This window comes from Simochromis diagramma, unplaced genomic scaffold (assembly GCF_900408965.1).
Source record: "Simochromis diagramma unplaced genomic scaffold, fSimDia1.1 OVJJ01000680.1, whole genome shotgun sequence".
Classification (NCBI taxonomy): Eukaryota; Metazoa; Chordata; class Actinopteri; order Cichliformes; family Cichlidae; genus Simochromis; species Simochromis diagramma.
Window position 1 is genome coordinate 684,207 of NW_024387470.1, and position 23,975 is coordinate 708,181.

General features: G+C 41.0%; 3 protein-coding genes across 7 annotated transcripts in view; 2 read left to right on the top strand and 1 right to left on the bottom strand.

Annotated features, from left to right (window-relative positions):
- LOC120723479 (vang-like protein 1) overlaps window positions 1–6,431 on the top strand; it is a 66,693-nt gene extending 60,262 nt beyond the window's left edge. For 3 of the 4 annotated variants that reach the window (XM_040014930.1, XM_040014932.1, XM_040014933.1), the window contains 3 exons: window positions 3,014–3,161; window positions 3,254–3,488; window positions 3,825–6,431. In XM_040014930.1, the coding sequence (XP_039870864.1) occupies window positions 3,014–3,161; window positions 3,254–3,488; window positions 3,825–4,085 (644 nt within the window). In that variant the 3' untranslated portion in view covers window positions 4,086–6,431. Of the gene's footprint in view, window positions 1–3,010; window positions 3,162–3,253; window positions 3,489–3,824 lie in introns of all 4 variants that reach the window. The other variant, XM_040014931.1, reaches the window with a different exon arrangement.
- A 2,451-nt stretch (window positions 6,432–8,882) lies between these two features.
- On the bottom strand, window positions 8,883–16,579 carry LOC120723480 (calsequestrin-2-like). Its single transcript, XM_040014934.1, has 11 exons — window positions 16,109–16,579; window positions 13,656–13,740; window positions 13,446–13,546; window positions 11,890–11,998; window positions 10,940–11,013; window positions 10,307–10,437; window positions 10,169–10,214; window positions 9,978–10,032; window positions 9,773–9,873; window positions 9,567–9,641; window positions 8,883–9,485 (listed from the first exon to the last, which is right to left on the bottom strand). Exons 1-11 carry the CDS (start codon window positions 16,349–16,351, stop codon window positions 9,270–9,272), a joined length of 1,236 nt encoding a protein of 411 aa, XP_039870868.1. The 5' UTR covers window positions 16,352–16,579; the 3' UTR covers window positions 8,883–9,269.
- Window positions 16,580–17,025: 446 nt separating this feature from the next.
- On the top strand, window positions 17,026–23,779 carry poglut1 (protein O-glucosyltransferase 1). Of its 2 annotated transcripts, none has more exons than XM_040014989.1 (11): window positions 17,026–17,152; window positions 18,236–18,326; window positions 18,517–18,660; window positions 18,777–18,912; window positions 19,015–19,136; window positions 19,626–19,685; window positions 19,832–19,931; window positions 20,117–20,175; window positions 20,551–20,718; window positions 21,718–21,774; window positions 21,868–23,779. In XM_040014989.1, the coding sequence occupies exons 1-11, from the start codon at window positions 17,080–17,082 to the stop codon at window positions 22,022–22,024; spliced, it is 1,167 nt and encodes a 388-aa protein (XP_039870923.1). In that variant the 5' UTR covers window positions 17,026–17,079; the 3' UTR covers window positions 22,025–23,779. The 2 variants fall into 2 exon arrangements, with proteins under 2 accessions (XP_039870923.1, XP_039870924.1); XM_040014990.1 differs by lacking the exon at window positions 17,026–17,152 and adding an exon at window positions 17,209–17,324.
- Window positions 23,780–23,975: the final 196 nt, after the last annotated feature.

The window sequence follows — 23,975 nt, forward strand, 5'->3', positions numbered from 1 at the left end:
CTGTTGGACAGTAAGTAAATGCAACGCTGCCACCAATAAAAGTACCCTCACAGCCTGCTGGTGCTCGCTTTAAACAAAGCTATTCCTTCAATGTACTTGAAATGAAAAGCCCCCACCCCACTTCCACCCACTCCTATTCTCTCTTTGCATGCCACAGGTTGATGAAAAAGTTCAGCGTTGTCCTTACAACAGCTGGCAGAATGCAACACAAACCCTCGATTAAATTATTGCAGTCCCTTAAGTGTACTCAAGCTTCATTTAAGTGCACTAACTCGACTCCCACCTCTCGGTTTGGTGTTTTATTTTCCTGCCATTTATTTCCCTCCTTTCTTCCTCCTCCTCTCAAATGTTCGTGGGAGGCGTTGACGGAGATGGCTGATAAATCAATAGCTATTACAACACCAGTATTCTCATTTCTCTCTCGAGCCTCATCCTCCTTCATTTTCCTCCCGCAGCAGCTGCTCGGGGACCCCTCCGTCGCTCTCATCGCTCTCTTGTCTTGAGCTTTTACTTCCTACTTCTTGCTACTGTAATAAATAATTCTGACTCAGGGACAGACGATAATCATTTCTTAATGAAAAACTGGTGAAGCTCTGAGCGCAAAACAGCCGTAATACTCGATTAGACTGCGTCCAAATGGCTTCGGGTGAGCTTTGTGATTCCTGGAACAACATTTTAACTGTGTTGTTTAGTCAGCTCAAGTTTCTGTGACTGAACTACCAAATCAAAGAAGTGGAGTGAAATACAGTCACCGCTGTTACAGGTATTTCCTGTTGCAGTCATGAGTAATGGTGCCACTCTTTCAGACAGCATTAAAAGTCTGATCTGCGTTTTGGATCATCGTCCCACTTTCTTGTCTGATTGCATGACACATTCCTGAATCTGTGGAATATTCTCATTTCTGTACATGCAATGCTTCCTAATATCCATCGCCCCAGCGCTGGATATTATCTCCCCATTTCTTATGTCACGGCGATGGATGGCCGGTACTGAATAGGACTCAGGTGCAGAAACCCAGAGCGGAGACAGTAGATGATTTAACAGTTTATTACGGTTAAGTGCAAAGGGGGGAAAAAAAGGAAACGTGGCAAAGACAGAAAATGACGAGACGTGGAGTCTTGGTGTGGCGTGCCCAGGGGAACGTGGCTAGGGCGAGGGAACGAGGCCTGAGAAGCGGAACGGAGCTGAGTGGGGAACAGTCACACTGAGGGAAGAGGATATAGGAGTTAGGCAGGTAGTGAAGGCAGCTCAGAAGTGGCCAGTATAAGAGCAGCAATTCTTACTTGCAGTTAGGGACCTGGAGTGTTTGAGAGGGGGGTGATGAAGATCCAGGGGAGGCTGAGTGGCGTGGAAAGGCTGACCTGAGATCCGGGGCTCCAGATGGAGTGTGATGGCAGGAGGGCAGGCAGGTGAGGCACAGAGGGATTTCCAGAATGATCACTAGGTATCCCGAGTCCGGAGGTGGAGTGTGAGCCAGGGTGGGTACAGCAACTGTAGTACAAAAGAGTCTTTGTTGTAAGATAAATCACAGCGAAATTTGAAGCACAGACTGTTCCAACAGTTTGACGACGAACTGGCTTGAACATCGAGTGTGGTTTAATCCCTGCTTGATTGCCTGCAAGGTCCATAGTGGCAGAGCTGGAGTTGGCCTGCCAGGGCGGATCCCAGGTCAGTTCAGAGCCTAATGGAAAGCCACCATCGTAGACATTTTACAGTTGCACAGGCTTCAATGCAGCCTAACATTGCTCAGACTTTAAAGAAAAGCTCTTTTTAAGCACGGCTGTTAACAAGATTAGTATCATTTTCACTTGAAAAGTCCACACAGCATTTAATGTGTCCACAGGTACCTAAGCAGTTACACACAATGACACTGTGTGAATAGTACAGGTGGGACTCACCACACATGAGATTCGTGATACAACATTATTATGATTTTCAACATTTTGTGATATGTACATCTGTTAATATTATTTCATTGATGTAGCTTTAAACTGTGAACTGGCTGTAAACAGGATGTACGATCATGTGGTGTGGCCTTATGACTTCACAGTGTCGGAGAATTCCCAAGTTTTTTTTGTAAATTTGTGGCTTTAATCTCACAAATTCCTTCTCCTGAACTATGAACCCCACTGCTCGGCTCGGTTTGTATTTGTTTTTGTTTTTTTCCAGTATCAGTGCCCCTGAGAAACCATCATACTCCAGATTATTATTGTTCACACCAATGAATTTTCACATTTGAGAGATACAGTCTTGAACTATTGAAGACCCTCTAGACTACTTTTACTTCCACTCGACTTCTAACCGACACGTGTTTCTGTTGTAAGTGTGTCTCGTAGAGTTATTTGAAATCTTCCGTACAGAAAGCGCCACATGGCAAATTCCAAGTGCACCTTCCTTCCCCTGACATTTAGTGTAACGTTTCCCGCCCGTAAACCTCATGTCAGTGCAGTGATACCAGGAGCAGAGTTGGGAGGGGGGGTCCATGAATTATTCTGTTCATGCTCTATCCCTGCCCCGCATTAATAATTCACCAGCGCTGCCATCTTTTAACCTGCATTAACATCAGGCGGGGTTCATCAGCCGCCTCCGATTTCTAATTCTAAAAATGTAAACTTTTGAAGTTGCCCGAGACCCTCATTTAATTGCACTCCCCGTACCTCCTGAAGGCAAAGTAATGGAAGTGTTTGCATATCAATGGCCCGTACATGGGGGAAGGAATGTGTTTTGGATTTTCCACTGATGACATCGCTCGGAACAATAAAAAATTCAGACTTTGTGCGGCTCTTCTTGTCAGCTTCTGGGGTTTTAAGTGTTGCAGGTGATAAAAGGAAATGGACTGAGGTTTATGTGCATTAATAATCTCCCCCCTTCACTCTAACAGCAGCTTGTTCTCTCACATTGCACTCTGTGTCATCACCAAAGATTTCTTTCTTCCTTCACCGGCCGCTACCACCTGTGAACACTCTCATACATGCGTTTAACCCTTCCCGTCAATCTGATTTTGCCGCGGCAGGTCCCGGAAACAACGCAGCAGCGGGAATCGCCCATTCTCAGTCCAGAGCGATGATCGCAGCTGCCGCCCGCCGCAGAGACACCAGCCACAACGAGCTGTACTACGAAGAGGCCGAGCACGAGAGGCGCGTCCGCAAACGCAGAGCACGGTGAGTCGGTCAGATCAAAACGCATTTCAAGCAGTAAAACACAAAAGCCTGCTGTTATTGAAACTGCTGTTGTTTGCTGTTTCCCCTCCCAGGCTGGTGGTGGCAGTAGAGGAAGCGTTTACACACATTAAGCGCATGCAGGAGGAAGAGCAGAAAAAAGCACCTGGGGACGTTATGGACCCTCGAGAAGCAGCACAAGCCATCTTCCCATCCATGGCTCGGGCTCTGCAGAAGTACCTGAGGACCACCAAGCAGCAGCACTGCCACAGCATGGAGAGCATCCAGCAACACCTGGCCTTCTGCATCACCAACAACATGACGCCCAAGGTCAGTCCTGTGACCTCTACACACAGCATTCGGCCTTTCTTTGGGAGTCATTTCAGTGAATTATATTTATATAGTGTCAAATAAGGTAAAGAACCTACAAGGAAAACAGAGAGAAAAACCCCAACAATCATATGACACACTACGACCAAGCAAAAGTGGGAAGGAAAAGCTCAATTTTAACAGGAAGAAACCTCCAGCAAAACCAAGCTCAGCGAGGGGCGGCCATCTGATAAAGACAGGACATAACATGCTGTGGAAGAAGGCCAGAGATTAATAATAACTAATATTTAAATGCATTTTTATAATATAATGGTTTCATACTTCCTTCTTTTCCAGGCGTTCCTTGAGAGCTACCTGACTCCAGGTCCAACCGTTCAGTACAGCCGGGACTTCTGGCGAGCCCGTCAGTGGACGCTGATCAGCGAGGCGTCAGTCACCAGCGGCCTGAAAGACGGCACCATCTTCCTGCTCAAATGTGTGGACTTTAGCCTGGTGGTGACATCCAAGAAGATCCCCTACATCCAGATGTCCGAGGAGTACATCGATCCCAAATCACACAAGTTTGTCCTGCGGCTACAGTCGGAAACATCTGTGTAGGACGCCAGATGTTTTATTTTTATTTCACACCCTGTTGCTCTCCAATATTTTCATTTTGGGTTTTGCAGTTTTCAATTTTTACTTTTTTAAAAATATATTATATATGAATCTAGCTATCGCACACGTTTGAATATATTGATCTTTTATTGTTGATAAAATCGAAAAAAGAAGAGTTGCAGCAGGATTTTTGCTCACTGGAGTTTGGACGCGGTTGAGTGCACATGCTCTGTGTGTGTGTGTGTGTGTGTGTGTGTGTGTGATGTAATTTTGTGTCAAAACAATCACTCCTTCAAACAAGATGGGAACAAGGAGCATTTAAAGGTTGACATCTCCACAGAGAGCAGTTTTTGTGTTGGATTTCCATGAGACGGACAGAGCGACAGGAGGAAAGTGTGTTGTTTTGTTGTTTTGTGTACACTTGGAAGTATTTGAATATTTTTGGACACCAAAAAAAAGTAAATGGACTTATATATACAAGAATGAAACAACTTCAGTTTCAGCATTAAATGCACATTCACATGACGGTGGGAATGATCTCAGTCTGCACATAAAGGAAGAGGCACAGTCTCCTCAACACTTTTTCCTGACAGCTGAGACGTCACACTCCACCGTGTCCATCCTGTGGCGTGCGGCCCACGCCCTTGAGCGCTAATTTTAGCAGCCAAAGTCGGGACTCTTTGAGTTGTTTTCAGTTCCTCTCCAGGTGCAACGGAGCACAAATCTGAAACATTTCCACTCCAGTCAGGAGCGACGCAAGCGTGCCGTGTTTGAACACCAGGGTGAACTTGGCATGAACCGGATAATAGGAGACGCACTGAGATGGACACGTGCCCAAAAACATTTGCCCTGCCTCAGCGGTTCGGTAACCTTCTCAGGGCTTTCATGTCGCCCACATCTGCCTGACGTGATGGAAGGGGAAGGCAGCGGGAAAGAGAGACCCAGCCATCATGTTGGAATTAAAAAGTACTACTGATTTCTCCAGACTTTGGGTTACAAAGCAGATGTATTCATTGTGTGTACATTCTCCTTTAGACCTCAGTTTTCAAATAATGGTTGAAGTTACAGGTAACACCTCTCCCACCTGGCGTGAGGTGGGCGTTAAGTTACCATTGTGTCCATTTTCACAGCACTGACCCTCCTTTTTCTAAACTACTGTCTGCAAACACTCCACGTTTCCTTTGTTTTGTTTGGGCTTTGACATATGTATGCACACGTGGTGCAAGTATGCACCTTTTACCTTTAACTTACCCCTGCTGCAATGCTTTTAATTTGAAAATTCAAGAGAAAATGTTAAATTTTCTTCCTCTGTAGTGAAGTGAAAACAGACATTAATGCTTAATTTGCAAGATGAGCAACTAAACAACTGGCTTAAACAAACAGCAACATGTAAAGTCTGATTTCATCTTTCACGGCTCACAGGGTTTCGTTATGTATGATGATAAATCACCAGAGTCTTTATCAGCAGTGAGAGCTGCGGCAGCAGGGCGGAACCTCCTTCCCAACTGGACTGTCTGGTTTTCCTTTACTGCCTCGTCTCACCCCTGTTGTCTGACAATTCCCTCGAGGTCAGTCCTTTCATGGAAGGCTCAGAAGGGATTCTCTCGCCTGCTGAATGGGTTTACACCGGCAGGCCAGAAAAATACAGTTAAATGAAGTTAAAATGACACGTGTCTGTTCCTCTGTTACTGTCGAAACTGATAAAACTGATCTGGTAAAATCACCAAAGAGAGGGGGAAAAAAAGAAGAGTCGCACTGAGCACGCTCAAGAAGACATGCAAGCAGTATAGCTTTGCCTGAGAGCAAGGTTGTCCCCTACTGCCCCCTGGTGATGCAACACAGCATTGTCACTGCATGTTTTCAGACAAAAAGAAAAAAAACTACTGGTAATTTTATACTATAATTATTTCACTGTAAACAAAATGTTAAAACACCTGCAAAAAAGTCAGATACGTGCTGTTTTCTGTGTGACACGTCCACAGCAAATCTTTTTTTTTTTTTTTTTTTTTTTTTATTTTAAACACGTGTCATTGGTCAGATTTTGTACCAACTAACTAAACTTTGTATGATCCTGATGTGATGGTGCCTCCTGTTTTTAAACTGTATCTATTTATGTAAGCGTGTGTGTGTTTGTGTGTGTGCCATTCCAGTTCGCACAACCAGCCCCAACCCGACCCCCTCCTCCACCATCTGTCACACTGTTGCCAAGTTACAGTCCTCTGTCATGGATTGGTTTCTGATGGGCGGTTTTCTGATAATGAACGTGACGTTGCAATGTAAGATGTGTTTCGGTCTCACAGCGTTAGCGTTTGTAGAAAAAAATAAATCATTTTTATGAACATTTGTAAAGCTGCTGAGTACTGGGCTGCTCTTTTTACTTCCAGGATTACCTTAAGTGTTTGTGACGTGTCGAGGTAACCCAGGATTACGCCATCACAGTTCACACTCACTCTAACTTTTTTTTTTTTGTTAGATTTTTCCAGCAAACACATCATAGCCTGCTGTCCAACTCTACACCATGGCGATCCATTTTTAAATGTTCCCAGTTGTAGTCTTTTTTCCTTTCTTATCTCCATTTCTCACAAACTAACAAGTCTTCTGTTCACATCATCGCTATCTCCATATGCACTCGTTCGCTGCCCTGGCTGTATGCTCGCTAACACTCTTCTGTCGTTGCAAATTAAGCGGCAGGCCGTGCTTAGTGACACGCCTGAGCAAAATATCAGCTTTTTTGGCCATATTTTGGTGGCTTTTTGTTGTTATGGAGCTCAGCGGTAATTGGCTTGCCGTCAGCCTGTCAGAGCGGCGCAGCCGGCCCTTGTGGGTAAATGAATGTCAATGTCGCTGTCCAGTGCTGAAAACGAACAACCTCATCCCTCCGTGAGCCCCGGGTGCAAGGCCGCCTGTCGGAACTCATCTGTCCTTGGCTTAATCCCCCTCCCGTACCCACCTGCTCCATTGCAGAACCTGGGTGAGAAGGAAGAGACATTGGTAGAGAGGAAAATGAGGAGCATTTGCATCTAAATGGAATGTTTTCTTCCCTTCATTTCTCTCGCTCTCACTTTTGTGTAATGGCTTGGTTATGTGTAGATGGAGACATGAGAGGAAATCCCCTTTTACTTCTCGTAGCTTTGATTTTGAACAGAAATCTGCACCTTAATTCATCTTACTCCTGTCTTTTCTTTGTTCTTTGCTGTTTTTATTGAACCTTAGTCAGTGTGATTTTTGTAATTCCTCCTCTCCTGGGAGAAAGGAAAGAAATCCATCTTGTCCTTCATTTGGTCAGTCTTCACGTAAAAACCCCATCACATCTGATATTCACAGCGACTTTGTCACCATAAAGCACTCGCACAGCATCCAACACTTACACCAGTACTATGACTAGCTGTTTCTCGTCACGAGAGAGTATGACATGTCTAGTGAACCCCAGGGTCATGTTTTAAATGTGCACACACTTGAATGTTTCTCATCACCTGGCATAGATTAACTGCAAATCCCCCATCATGATACAAACATCCTGTTGACACACTACATCACATCCTCCTCCAGGGGAATAACGAGTCTTGCACAGCCTTGTATTATTAATTCATGCCTTGACTTACAGTTTCATCAGGACTCTGTCCAATCCTCTCATGCAGCTCGTCAGACCCCAGAGTGCCGCATTTGAGCCTGTCTCACCCTGATTCTTTCACCTCCGACCTCCCCCAGCTTTCAGCGTCCAGGTCCCTACTCGCATTAGGAGGCATAACAATACTGAATTATTTACCAGTGTTTGAATAATTCAAGGTGAAACACCCATTTACTGGCTGAGAAAATGTGCCAATCTGATCTGTCCTGGGAATAAGTAAGGACTTCCTTAATGAGGGTGAGAAGGGAATGAAGATACTCACAGGGTTCACTTTTATTTTTATTTTTTTTGATGCACAGTGTATATCACTATATGTCATGTGTATATATGTATATATATGCCTTCAGAGAGTAAGTGAAGTCAGCTGAATAGGAAGAACAAGATCCAGGCAATTAACACTTATGCCCTGCTGGGATAATAACTAGCCCAAAGGAGGAAATAGAAGCCACTGACATCAGGACAGGCCACGCATGAAGGGTTTCATCCCAAGTTCAACATCCTAAGACTGTAGGCTAAGCAGAAGGAAGAAGTGTCAGAACCACACAAAGATCCATGAGTACATCAGGAAGATGGTCACAGCTGGTCATGGGCTTAGTGAATACAACAGGCAACAGAAAGCCAAAAAAGAAGAGAAGCAAGGAGAAGAAGCATCATGGAAGGATGGGCCCTTGCAGGACATAAACCACCAGCAGAGAGAAGAAATGGCTGATATCAAAAAATGTACCAATGTCTGGACAAAGTGGGACTGAAAAACAGCACAGAGGCAATAATCATGTCAGCACAGGAACAAGTTCTAAGCACAAGATCGATAGAGGCTGGGGTTTACTACACCAAGACCCAGGTGCACACTGTGTGAAGATCCAGCTCAGACAGGATACAGAAGGGTGGAAGATGCTAACAGGCAACCAAGTGGTTAGCATAGTATACAGAAACATCTGTAAAAATGGGAGACGCCCCCTAGGGTGGTTAAGAATGACTGCGTCCTGTGAGACTTCCAGATACAGACAAACTAATGATGGCTAACCAGCTGGACCAAACCAGGACCCTCAAGCTCCCAGGCCTCTGGTAGAGGACACAAGTTTGAAGGATATGCATGTGTTTGCATGTTTGAGGCAAATCTTATATTTATAAAATAATATTAACACAGTGAGTGACAAGAAACAGTTTGAGCTTTAATGGTTGACATTTATTTTCACAGACATGCATACACTCAGAAGTTGCCATTGCTATCTTGGTCACGTAAACCTTAAAGTTGCTAAAAATAATTTTTTGTTGTTGTTGTATTTTAAAAATGCGGGTCAAATCACTATGTGTCATGAGTCAGAAACACACAAAAATGTATCACCTCACTGAATAATTCCTGTCAGCTTGTTACTTTGGTTTTACAACCATAGTCAAAAACATCTAACATCTACACCATCTATGTTTTAGAATTTGTTTAATTTAGCATTTTTAAAGTCATTAGGAAAAAAGAGAGACATCTGAATTCATCTACAATCTCATATTCTGATGTTCCAAGCTAGTTCAGGTCTGATCTGCACGATATAAAGCTTTGAGGGTCAGTTGTAGTTATCGTCATTATCTCCTTCATCTAGGTCATGAATTTCATCGCTGTCTTCCGTGATGTAGCTGTCAGGGTTTTCGGGCTCATCAGCGGACTCATCGTCGTCCTCCGTGTTCACCCTCCCTGACAGGACATCCTCTATCCAGTCCTCCAGCTCCTCTGCAGTGGGCAGGTCCTCATCATTGGACATGTCCAGCCAGACACTATCTGCCTGGAAAACAGAGAACCACAACATTTAATGTCTTTAAAGTCTTTATTTTGGTGTTTTCTTAGAGTTTGATATTTTACTTACATCTGTCACATTGACCACACCAATCTGAGGTCTAAACAGGTCCAACTTAAAGGTTTTTTCCCAATAAGTGGTCAACTGTCAGGACAAGATAAACCAAGCTAACTTCAGACATTTTCTGCATTTAAACAATGGTAGAATTTTCCTGTGTAGAAATTGTTTATAAGGGATCATTATAAAAACTATTTGGTTAAACAGGAAGACGGAACCAGAGGGAAGTCATCAGGGTCGATCCAGACAATACTCAGCTCTGGGTTGTTGGTATTGTCTCTGGCCACATCTTTCAGGATTTCCAGGAACTCATAGCCATCTAAGGAAGAGACAACAAAGTTATCTGAACTCAACTCCAGTTTCTAATCAAGATAAATAAGTGTAATGTTAAACAATAAAAAGCTCTGAATTACAGCTGCACACCTGGATCTTCTTCCTCAGCAAAGGCAACAATATGTATTCCATCCATATCATCTTCCTACAGATGGGAAGAATTTAAAGATTTAGAGTAATTAGTAGCTTGAATTCAACGTTGGCTTCAATACATTTAAAGAAAGTGCTTGTATACTATGTAATTTCTGCTTTCATCTGCTCTAATAAGACCAAACAATCACCCATGTCTCAAACATATTCTCAGCCCGGAGCTTCCTCAAAGTAGCTCTGTAAGAAGCACATTTGTATTAAATCTCACACAAAGAAATGCTTGAAATTTTAAGTTTTTTTAATAAAACTTGAAAAAAAATAACATTAACCTTCTGTGCTGGGTTACATATTCAACAATGTCTATCTCGGATAGAGGTCTTCCAGGCACGATGGCCGGCTCCTCCATGAATGGCTCATAGAAATTAACTTCATTCATCTTTAGGGAAAGATGTTTGGCTACCTTAAAAAAAAAAGTTAAATGCCAAGATGTCACTTCAATGTTTTAGGGATGGTTTTCATGTTATTTTTTTAATATTTGAAGTGAAGCTCATTAATCAAGAGTTTCAACTAAATTAGCTATCTCCAGTCTTTTTCGGAAACGTATATTTGAGGAGCGATGTGAAGATAAAAATTGGAAACAGCTAGCCTAAGAGATCAGATTTAACAAAAAACAAACACTAACATTAATTTACATACTTTAAACAACAGGTGACATGCTATGTAGCACGCTAAATAGTGAATTTCAGAGCTGCTAGCAGCTAGACTTTGATGCATTTGAATATAGCCATGCTAGCTTTTTGCAAAAGTAAGCTAACAAGCTACTTGTTATTTACACACAGAAATTAAGTTGCATTTAATTAAGTCAATATTCTAATTTATTATGGTTAGTGTGTTTTAAGTAATTATGGTGCATGTTACTGTAAAACAAAGTACAGTGTAGTATATTTTCTGTTAAGACTTACAGATTTATCAAATGTAGCAAAAAACTTGATGTAAGGCTGAAACCGCTCTGAGGCTTCCTGGAAAGCCTTGAAATCTAAAAAACAAAAACAAAAATGAGAGCTGGAAATAAATTTGAGAGAGATTGACAGGAACAAAAGCTGAAGTTCAGCAGTGACATTCTATAGTGATGGTGTGATGAGAAAGGCAAGAAGTGAAAGGCAGTGTCTTCATTCAATTTCTCATCAGATTCTGGTATCTTCATCCCAGTAACCAACTTTCCCTTAATACAGTTTTATAAACTTGTAACACGATCCTAGTTCTCTTCCCAACAAGGTCACCGCCAGGGACCGACCTATATCTGGACAGAAATAGGCTTCATAATGAAAATTTGTGCCACCGTCGTATTGGCCAGATAGTATCTTCCCTGCCTCACTTTTTCTCCTTTTTTTGTGAGAAGAACTATAATTGCAGTTTGACCTATTAGACAAGGAGCCAGAAGCTATTTAAAGGCTGTCATGAGACTGAGTGAGACTAGCAAAGTCTAGAATCAGGTTTTCATTTAGCAGCCAGTAAGGCTATACGAAATATATCTCCATCAACCTCTATAGTCCATTAACATCTCTGAAGCACAATAAAACAACTTTATGGTACACTGAAAGAGTGTAAGTATAGGTGCAACCAAACACTCCTAGTCTTTCTAAATTCCTTTAGAACTGCTCTTGTTTAAATGTAGATATATTTGGCCAGAGGGGCCGATGGCGCGATATGGCAGCCTCGCTTCTGTCAGTCTGCCCCAGGGCAGCTGTGGCTACAACTGTAGCTTGCCTCCACCAGTGTGTGAATGTGAGAGTGAATGAATAGTAGAATTGTAAAGCGCTTCCAGGGTCTTGAAAAGTGCTATATAAATACAATCCATTATTATTGTTGTTGTTATTATTATATTGACATATGAGTTTGATGCTAAACTAACATGAATCTTCTCCTTTGAAATAACCAATGAGGCGGATGTCTTCCTCCATCCTCTCAAAGGCTCGCACCTCCATGGCATTATTGATCATCTCTACTGGGTCCTCCAACACCTAAGGAGCAGTATAACACAGAAGGAAAACATGTTAGTCATTATTTAGGTAACTTAATCAGTTTGGTATAGTTGGATCAGTTCCAGTCTCATGCACTTTTGTTTAATGTGGACTCATAATTACATGCAGCTTTGATTAGCTTAGCATTAGCACTGAAGATAGCAAACAGCTAGCTTGGCTCATGCCATGGTAATATAATCCACCTAACAGAGTTGAAATACAGGGTACTGTTACCTAAAAGTAACTGTTGCGCTAAACCTACCTTGGAAGGTATATACATGTCAGTCAATAATCAATGCAAAGCAATAATGCTGAACTTGTGCATGATGCAGTCCTAAAAACTTTAAAGTGTGTAGTTTAGATAAAAATTAAGTAAATGTATCAGGAAGCAGGGGCCCAATTAAGGCCCTATTCACTGTTCTTTTAAAATAAATATCTTGTGCAATATGCCGTGTAAACCCAAACGTTCAAATTAATTTAAAATAGTTTTCATATTTTTAAATTGGAGTTCTTGTTTTTTAACAAATTGCACTATTTTGAGGTAGTAATCACCTCTTAAAGGTAACATTTCTCTGTCGTCAGTTGCATTGTTTAAATGTGAATGTGTGCATGTGCTGATAGTCAATAGGACTGAATTAATGTAGAGACTATTGCACATGCAGTAATAAAGAGAGTAAAAAAAAAAAGCCTGCAGGAAGAGCAGTCAAAGCAAAAACCAAAGGAAATCTATTAGTCAGCTCTAGCTCGCACTTGTCTTTTAATAATACAGCTTACTGAGTGGATGCTATGATATTAGAAGAAAAAGCTCTAGGATTCCAGAGCTTATAGATTTGACTAAGATGCTATTATTTGGCAAAATTATTAGTGCGTCGACCTAAATGTGTGTAATAGATATTTGACCCATATTAGATAGATAGAAGCTGTGATGCCATGAGTGAAGGGGCTTGTTAAGCTATTGCTTAGCCTGAGTAGACGGCACAGGCTTCTTAGTGAGTTCTGCAAACTTTAATCTGTCTCCACTAAACTTTTGCACAACAAAAGTAAGGCAGAACCTTCTTATGTTTACAAAAAGAACTCCAACAATGTTGAGTAAAAGGGAGTTTTATATTAACTCATTACTTTTAATATTATGGTAATTTATCGTAGCCTGTGGGAAATGTGAATGAAAAATCAGTTAGATCATCAAAAGTATATGAGATTTAACTCTAATCAAAAAGGACCTGTAGCAGTTGTGTCGCTGCCTTAACTTTTCTGATAACTTAGTTTGCAGTGCATTTTTTTATATGAGGTACACGTGACAGTTACTAAGATGTGTGTGTTGTTGAAGAGCTTATTGATGTTGCAGTTGTGATATGTTAGGGATTCAACTTATTAACGAGGCTGAAGATTGATTGTTTTTGTGGGTAATGTAACTGCCGTCTGAAAAGCATCAGATTTTACTACTCACATCCAACAGGAACTCCACCAGAGTGTCTGCTGAGAGCTCCCCGTCAAACTCAATCACACGGTCGTCCTTGAACACGTACAAGCTGCCCACCTCCTCCAGTCCTATTTAGACAACAGATCCAACACTTTCAAAACAATACATTACTAGTAAAATGGTATAAGAAACCCATATGAGTGGATAAGCCAAGAGCAACACAGATGCAGTACATACCCAGTTTCTTGGCCACTTTGACATCCTTCTGGGAGTCCACCATTCCAAAACCGATGTCTTTGTTCTCCAGGACTTGAGCTGTAAGCTGTGTTCAAGAACAACAACTCATTCAGTATTGTGACTCTATTAAAATACTCTATAAAACACACTTTAAAAAAAAAACCTAGATCAGGAACATCACCTAATCAGGATGATTTTCTGAATGGCATCTAGGATGAAACGTTAAAAATGAGATTTAATGTTCACTCTTTGTGTCGGGCCTTGTTGCACCAAGTTGGCAGTCATACAGGATGGACCATTGTTTTGAAGCTGATTGTCTCATCCTCATCTTCAAACTCACCTGCCACATTCTGACTTGAGAGTGCTGCTATAGCTCACCTGGTTGAGCAGCTCGTCAAACCCAGGCCTACTTGTCTGTCCCAGACGGTTTCCTGTATGTCATCCCCCTCACTTTCTCTCCAGCTTCCTGTCTACTTTCTGCACTGTCCTATCCAGTAACGGCAAAATACCTCATGTTCTGAAATCTCTTCATCGTGTTCTAAATGTTGTCTCTTTTCTAAAATCACAGAGGTCACCATCGTGATTGGTAAGGAGTTATGCATATACAAACAAACACATGTGACACCCTCAGCCATACTAACAGCAGCAGATTGGGATTTAAACCTTGTTATTTAGGTTAGGAAAAGATTATGGTTTAGGTCAATATTAAGTACAAATCTGGGTCAAGTTTCATAGTGACCTTCAGGATATTGTTGTCCAAGTAGCCAGAGAGTACTTCCTCTTGGTGGGAGGCTTTTGGCCAGTTTAGGGGCTTCGACACTGAAATAGGTGCAGTAAAACACCAGTGTTGGCAACTGGGAGCAAGACGCAAGAGCATAGCTGGTAAATTAAATAATAGTTGGTGACTTTTTATTTGACTTTTAAATAAAACTGTACAGTGTGGGCATGTGTGGACTAAAACCACCTGGTAAGTAAACCTTGAGATAAGAAACACTGGTGTGAACACCCTCTGCTCAGCGCTTTGATTTAGCTCTGACTTCTATGCTGTGTACTTGAGCCGACATCCACAGCTGCAGCCGTCTTCGTCAATACATCTTTTCATTACTAAGATGTCTGTGTACTGAGAGCCCCCTGTGGAGTTTTCTTGTTAGGAGGAAGCTGTGAGTCAGGACTGCTTGCCTTTCAGCTTGCAGTTGTTGAGGAAGGATAACAGATTTAGAAAACCACTGAGGAGGGGGTTTACTTTGTGTATTTCTGCTTTCCAAGAGTGCACGAAACATGACAGAAATGTGAAACTGAAAATGTTGCCAAAGGTGAATACTAACAAATAAAAAATGCCTCCAAGATGAGAAGGAAAGGAGTGTGAGAGCAAATCTTCTGATTTCTAGTTCAAAGGAAGATAGTAAAGAGAATTGGGAACAAGCTATAATTAACAAAATGACCTAGAATCAATCCCTGGATATATGTAAACCACAGCGGAGAGCACAAAATGGGATTAAAAGGACTGCTTGCCAGTTAAGAGTGTGCACAGGTAAAACATAGATCCAGTCTATGGAGAGAGTCTATACTTCAAGAAGACAGAGGAAACATGGGGCAGTCGCTGTCTGATTTCTCCTAGAACGGAAAGTATCAGTGACTACTTTGCATGGCAGAATGTAATCTGCAGGGATTTGAGCTATAGCTCAGCATCCGGTATGCCACAACAGATCCATCTCTCATTTCCTCATGTCTTCTTTGATCAGTGGTGATACATTTCCCATAGCTTCCAGGTATTTGCAAACCTGAAAAACTCAGGAGCAATGAATTTTGCAAAGAGTTTTCAAAACCAGTTCATTGTTTATGAAGCTTCATGATAGTAACATCCAGCAGATCGCTAGTGACCCCCTTAGAGTCAGGAATAGGGTTAACAGGGATTAACATTCACCTTGGGATATATTTTTTTGCCTATCCAACGTGGTCTAAAGCTACAGAGCTAATGTGTGAGGCTCTATATTGGTCTTTGGCCTAAATACGAATACCATCATCCTCATAGGCAATATGTTTAGTATGTTAGAATGCTAAGTACTGCTAAGGCTTCTGGAAATGTGATTTTTTACCACAAAGCAACTGTTGATCAACTGGTCAATAAACACAAAACGAATCAGCAATCCTAATAACTGCTTCTCCCAAATCTAATTTTTCAAGCAGAGAAGGCACTTTATGTTATAATTCATCATCAGAAAGAATTCTTTATGGAGGATTAACGCCTGAACCACATGAGTTAGCCTTTCTGTTTAATGCTTATCAAAACGTGAAAAAAAAACTCTATAAAAAAGTAGATTACATCATTATACTTCCACATTTCTCACTTTCCTTTCACAGTTAACTCCATTTTATAACACACAATGAATATCATCACCGAGCCACTTGCCCTGCAGTCTGTGACACATACCCAACCTCAACCAGTTTCTCACCTCCAGCACCAGCTCTGTCATCTGGAACCTCTTCTGAAGACCCTTGTTGGCCGGCAGAGGTTCGTGGTAGAACAGGCACAGCAGGTCATATCTCTTCAGAGCCTTTTTGTAGCTGCGCTCATTGATGTCCATCACCCTGTCTTTCCCGTCAAAATTGGGGAACTCTAGACCTTCCTCGGCACTGCAAAGGAAAACCAGGTTAAGGCAGAGGCCAGATAGAAGAGAGAGCCACATGTGTTGCATTTTTGTTCAGGTGTGGATGTGTTTGCAAAAAAATAAAAAATAAAAATCCAAGATCCTCTCAAGACCAAACTTGAAGAAATTGGCTATGAATGAGATCTGCAATTCATCCACAGATTTGATCTCTATTATATCTCCAGCAAATCTGAAATACTCTGTCTAATATTTCACTGGACCCCCTGCTTCTTTTTATTGCCCTCTTTTGATAGCTCTCCCTCTCCACCTGTCTTCTGTCTCTTCCTCTCTCTGTCACTTACTGCCCAAATCTCAGGAGGGTCTCTTTCCTCCTCCTTTTCTCTCTGTGATGGAGAAACTCATTATATTGAGCATATTTGAAGGATAATAATTCATGAGGATGCTGTTCATGCCCTTGAAATAAACTCGTGATTTCATCAACCACTAAATCAGTAACGTCATTACCTATGTAGCAGTGTTTGTACATTTGAAAATCATGCCTTATGTTGTAAATAACTTTTTAATATCTATCTATCTATCTATCTATCTATATATATATATATATATATATATATATATATATATATATATATATATATATTAAACTGAAGATTTGAGACCAACAATCCCTCAGTGTTTTAAGCTTTACGGTAACGAACAAATGAATTTCACTGCGAGCATTACCGTAATGACTGTAACCCAGCCAGAAGTAGCGGACCGCAGATAACAACGGCGCAGATTCTCCTCGTCAGACAAAGCTGGAGGATAGAGGGGAAATGGAGTGGTTTTGGTTGTGGAGGATTTTAATAGTAGTGCAAGTTTTTCACGCGTGTTTGGCCGGTGCTTCAGGTAATCTATTTTTAAACACCTACGCCTTTTGAATTTGTTATAAAAAAGAACTAGTGAACTTTTATTTGTCCGTCGCTCTTTAAGATGACTTCTGGCGCTATAGGCAACCATCAATTCACCGGTGTTAGCTAACTAGCCCAGCAGCTAACTTTTAGGTTGGTATGAATGATGGGTAAGAGTTTGCTCTTTCTCTCACACTCACATTCAGTACGATAATTTATAGTCGAGCCATTACATGACAGAGTGTTTTCGTGCAGGAGTTACTCGAAGTGCTGTTAACCTGTATGGTCTGCTTGCTCTAAAAAACCCAACCTACACAAATACATTGATTCTATGTAAATTAGAAACTTGCAAACTGCGAAACAGCCGCGCGTGTAGGTTTTCCCTTGTTCTTTAGACTCCATCGACGTGTGTTGACTCTTTTAACGGATTGCGCAAATGCTCTGGCTTAAGCAAAGGGAAGCTCAAAAGTAAGCTCTCAGCCCCTTATAAAGCCCTTGTAAAGCCCTTATAAAGCCTAAGACTGTAATATGCTGCAAACTTTAACAGCACAATCGAGGTGTCCACTCATATTTCAAAGTTTCTTCAAATTTAATATCACACACATCTGTGTTGTTGATTTTTTTAAATTAATAATGAACATCTGAACTGTTATTAGTAAAAGGGACTGAAAACAAAAAGGGCATACAGGCAGCTGCGAATCTGGTTAGATCCAATACATTAAAAATAACCCGTCTGTTCTTCCCTAAATATTTCCTTTGTTGGCAGACTGGCAAACAACACTTCCTGCTTCCTGGTGTGTACTGGATCATTGTCCTGCTGCATAGGTGTGCTTCAGCCAGACATTGTCACTCAGGATCTTTTGGTAGAGAGCAGGATTTATGGTTCCATCAATTACAGCAATGAGCCATTTCTGCCCACTCGCTTTCTTCCCGTTGAATCAAGAACACTGACTTTAACTGAGTCAAGTGAGGCCTGCAGTTCTTTTTAGATGCTGGGCTCTTTTGTGACCTACTGAATGATTTTGACTCTATTAAATGTGATACAAAATAGCAAAATCTCCATTTATATGTGATGTTTCAGGCAACCAGTGGAAGAAAGTTAAAGAAAGGATATCGGATACTGTTAAAGGGTACACTCCATGTGAACCTGTCAACTGTAGCTGCCACCTAAGGTTGGTGCACTTTATCTTTCTTGCATATGAACTGAATCCAAGCAAAAGATCATTCTGTTAGAAACCTCTTTATTATGAAATAAGTGTCAGATCTACGTATAGTATCTGACATACTGATCACATGCATGTTTACTGCTTCATTCCCATTGTGTAAGTTAAAGCATAATATGAACTTTGCCGTCTGTCTCAGTGTCCTACAGCATGACTTGCAGACCTTTAAAGGGGGGATTTCACAGGATGTCATGGCTGCTACGGTTCAGAGAGGAGTGGGAACCCACTACCAGATCATTGGACACAAGCTGTACAGGGAGCAAAACTGCATGTTCCCTGCTAGGTAAAGCAGGACCTGGTGTGATTTTTAGAAATTGATCAGATACAAGTCATTGTTACTTGTCTGAACATCAGGTAGTTGTATCGATGACATGATGTGGGCCACTTCCCTGTTTTCAGGTGCAGTGGGGTGGAGCACTTCATACTGGAGGTGATTGACAAGCTGCCTGACTTAGAGATGGTTGTAAATGTGAGAGACTACCCTCAAGTCCCCCACTGGGTGCAGCCAACCCTGCCAGTCTTCTCTTTCAGTAAGGTCAGAATGTGGGCAGTATTTTTGAGGTACACATGGATGTGTTATTACTATTATTAAGTGCAGTAAGTGTTCTTGAAATGTGGATGTTTGTTTTTTAAGTAGACCTCAGACTACAACGACATCATGTACCCAGCATGGACATTTTGGGAAGGCGGACCTGCTGTGTGGCCCATTTACCCCACCGGACTGGGAAGATGGGATCTGATGAGGGATGACCTTAAAAAGTAAGGTTTGCACTTTAGTGAGGAGAGGAGCTGACTAGTGAACGTACAGTTTGGACCATTGTCCAATTATGTGCACTAAAGAAATTAGAAATGTAATTTAGAAATTACGGTCACTTTTATACACAGTCCTGCATTTTTTGAAGCTCAAAGTGAATTGGACAAACAACCATAATCTTAAATATAATAATATTCCAGCATTTGGAGGAATCCTGCTGCTTCTGTCAGCAGTCCCATCAATGAACACTAGTGTTCCACTGGTAGCCATACTGTTGACATCACAATGTTCCCACTGTGTTTGACAATGATGTGGTATGGCTCGGATCATGAGCTGTTCCTGTTGTTCTCCATACTTTGAATTCATTTAGGTGGTCCCTTTTCATATCCTTATTAAAAGAATATCTTCACTCTTTTCTATATTAAATAAAAAATGTTGATTTTAAAGTACAACATTTCTAATAGTACTACTGCTAATAATGTGTTGTGTTTTAGCTCTGCAGCACAGTGGCCATGGAAGAAGAAAGAGTCTAAAGGATTTTTCAGAGGTTCCAGGTCAGTGTTGTGAAGATGTTCACTTTGTGTAACTCTCTATGGAAATTCTTTTTATTCTTTTTCTTTTCATATACATTTACATCATATGTGTAGCTAGCTGTAGGACCCTAAATCATGTCTTCTGGACTGTGCTCTTTCTTTGGTAGAACCAGCCCTGAGCGCGACCCTCTCATCCTTCTGTCCAGAGAAGCTCCAGAGCTGGTAGATGCAGAATATACAAAGAACCAAGCCTGGAAGTCTGAGAAGGTCAATCACACTGACACCACACTGAGCTCACAGACTTTTGCAATAATCTGAAATCAGTAAGATTCTTTTTAAATTGATCCTGCTTATATACGATCATTTCATTGTTATAGGACATATTAGTCACTTTTACAGTGGAATCCATCAGACTGACTTTAAATGACTTTTTTGTATTTGCTGCGTTTTAGGATACTCTTGGGAGACCCCCTGCCAAGGAAATTCCCCTGGTAGATCACTGCAAATACAAGTGAGCTCATTCTCTTGACATTGCCTGTATTTCATTCATATTTAAAGAGGAACCATTATACTCTTTCCCAGCTCTGTGTGATCTACAAATCAGAATGATCCTCCTGAAATCCTGAAATCCTGGGCCTTAGGTCTGCCTTTCATTTTATCCTCTGTCTTAAACAAGGCTTTTTAGCTCCAATTCTTTAAACCACCTTCCTTCTGATTGGCTGCTCATTGCAAACAGAAGGATTGAGCTGCAGGTGCTGTGGCGACACCCTCGTGGCATGAGAACAGCCAAAAGTAGCATTTATAAAGACATGCCCTATAGCTGAGTTTACAGCAGCTTTGTTGTGCCATGCAGTCTAACGGATGACTTCTTTCCAATCTCCTGCAGGTATTTGTTCAACTTCCGTGGTGTGGCAGCAAGTTTTCGCTTCAAACATCTCTTCCTGTGCGGCTCCTTGGTGTTTCACGTGGGAGACGAATGGCAGGAATTCTTTTACCCTCAGCTCAAGCCCTGGGTCCACTACATCCCAGTCAGGCAGGATCTGTCGGATCTCAGGTAGGTCAGCTTGTGTCCTCAGTAGAGATGGACCGATCCGATATTACTATCGGTATCGGTCCGATACTGATCTAAATTACTGGATCGGATATCGGAGAGAAATAAAAATTGTAATCCGATCCATTAAATATCACGAAAGCACCTCACAAAACTTGCAACATGGCGTAACTCAGCTCATAACCTTAGCACGTCGAGCAGTATGCGTCACGTGATAGAGCGGCTGTGGCTGTGGTATAGCTTTAGTGTTTTTGTTTTTTTTTAAACTTCAGTATGAACTTATACAAAATGCAGCAAGATATTAAAAAAACAGTTTTATTGATTAAAAATACACTATATCGGATTCATATCGGCAGATATCCAAATTTATGATATCGGTATCTGACATAAAAAAGTGGTATCGTGACATCTCTAGTCCTCAGACGTGTGGATGAAGTCTGTGTGTGCATCGTTAGTTTTGTTGTTTAAATGTATTTGTTAAGACGTCCCTTTGGTTTAGAAAAGAAGATGGCAGCTTGTGTTCATGGATGGAGGAAAAAAAGAGTCTTTATACAGTGTGTGTGTAGCCTTGTGTCTGTTGTCCAATTTAAAAATGTGAGGCCTTTTATATTCCTTTTATAGAACAAAGGAACGTATTTACAACCAGCTTTGACAATTTAAACCTGATGACACACAATAATAATTTGTTATATAGGTAAATGTGCAAATTTACACATTTTAATTGCATCCGTGAACATATAGCGATACGCTGACTGTATATTTCAAGCCAAAGCGTTTGGATAAAAGCCAACAAGCTGGTGAAACAACTAATAGCTTGTAGCAAACCAGAGAGCTTGACAAGAAGGCTGGATGGGGATTTTAAAGTGAGCTCTCAAACTTTATTTGTTACTTTATTTCAGGTTTTATTTTGAAATATCTCTATTCTATGCACGCCCAAGAGTACTATTTGCCAAGTAAGGAAGAATTTGCAAATATAAATGTGTCTGCACTCTGTGTCCTCAGGGAGCTGCTCCAGTTTGTTAAAGAGAACGATGCCATCGCGCAAGAAATAGCTACAAGGTGAGAGATCAGAACTTCATGATTGAGCAGGAGTAGCTGCGATAACCTTCTCCCAGCATCACGTGACTTTTCTGCTTCCCAACCTCTCTACAGGGGGAAGGAATTCATCCTCAACCACCTGCGAATGGAAGATGTTTCCTGCTACTGGGAAAGACTTCTGACCATGTTCAGCCAGCTTCTCACCTACAAACCCCAAAGAAAGAACAGCTACAACCAGATAGTCCACCGAGCCAGCAAAACAGAGCTGTAAGACAGACTGTGTGGGACCAGACTGTGAAGATTCTGACTGTAATTGAACCAGGGCGTACGGTTTCTTTTCAAGCAGCACTGTGTCATGTTGTTAGTATTCAGTTTTTATCTGTTTTTATTTACTGATCTGAAGTCTGATGCTTTAACGCTGTCTTCATATATTTGTGTTTATTCCAGTGTTTGAGACCAGTGTGGACCACACAATGACCCACATGTCCACCAGTTAGTGGGCTTAGATTACACAGCTGTACAAGCAGCTGACTGTAGATGCTGCCAGTAATTAATCTGTGCCCACAAGATTCTATCAGTATCTTTTGAAAGAGGGGGAAAGTGTGCACACTGTTTCTCTGTGGTGTACATTCTTCCATCAGATCACGTGACTGACACGTCTCTCTAAAAGAGCCAGCATTTGCAAGAGTACACTAAGGATCCCTCAATCAATGCATTCTTGTGAAAGAATCTTTCACAAGAATGCAATGCAAGAATCTTCAGGTGCCACTAGGGGGCTTATGTGCCAAAGTCCTTACTGATCACTCTGGTTTGATGAGTTCAGTACTTCCAGATGTGACGACTGTTTTTGCGCCTTTTATCGATCTAACCAGCACAAGTGCGTAACTATAACGCATGTTTTTAAGCCACTAAAGAGGCAATCCATTATTTTATACATCAGTTTATTTTTATTTGTCAAAAAGTTATAGCTGTGATTGTTATTTTGATTATATTATAGTGACATTATCAAGGTTAGTGGAAATCATAATGTAAAGGGTATATGTAAAGGAAAATCCAAGGGATTGTTGGTGGATATCAGTTTGGGAGTAACTTTTATAACTAGATTACATGTGAATATTTAGACTCTGTAGGCGAGAGGCAAGAATTTTGGTACTAGAAGCTTTCTGGTTTGTGTTATGTTGTAGATCTGGGTTTTTGAGCAAACTTTGGTTGCATGCAGGTAACTTGTCCATGTAGAGAGCAAAAGAGCAATTACTCCTACTGATGGGCTCCTAGATTGGTGTGACAGTTGTTTTTATTGAAACTAAAACTTTAATTCTCCAGGAAAGGATCATAATGGAAATATAATGCACTCCTGTCTTTAAGTCATTGAAAGCTGTAATGGAAATGGACGACAGGTGTTCAGATATTTACAAAAGATGTGTAATTATTAAGTGGTAGTTAAGGATACCAGGTTTACCATGTTGGAATAATTTAATGAACAACAAATAGTTTGATATTAAATGAATCTATGTTTAGTACAGAAAATAATGTGCAGTCCACCTACCAGACATTAAAGTAGTGGCTAAAACTGGTAAGATGAATGTCTGAGGATCATGTGGTAGTAGAGTTTCTTCTTTGCCACCAGTGAAGTTGATTGCAAAGCTTTGCTAAAGATAAGTTTTGTTACACTGCCCTCTACTGGGCAACTGGAAAAACTAGACTTTTACTAAGTTTCATGATAACCGGAATGCAAATCATTAGCTATATCAGTCTACATTTCACCGCCATCGATTTTATAACTTAGATAGAAGGACACTTTCTTTTACACAAAGTGCCAGCAGTGAGCAATAATATTCAGAGTAACCACTTTGTTTACCATTTCTGATAAAGCTGCCTTGAAATCAAGACATTATAGATGATGTAACTGATACATGATCATGTTGAATATGTTGTAGTATTCGGTTATTTGAGGAAAAAAAGAAGCTGAGATGATGTGTCTGGTCATAGTGTTTGTTTTTATCTCAATAAACTGGTTAAAACTTTTTAACACTGTCTTTGTCACGCTTTTGTCTTTGTTTTTGTCTCTTGCTGTACATGTATGTATGTATGTATGTATGTATATATAATATTCACGTGTGTCCGCTGTATTTAGTTAAGGTTTTACCCCTTAACTAAATAACTATATAATAATAACCCATCATAAACTTAAACCACCCGGTAACAGCAACTGTGTTAGTCCT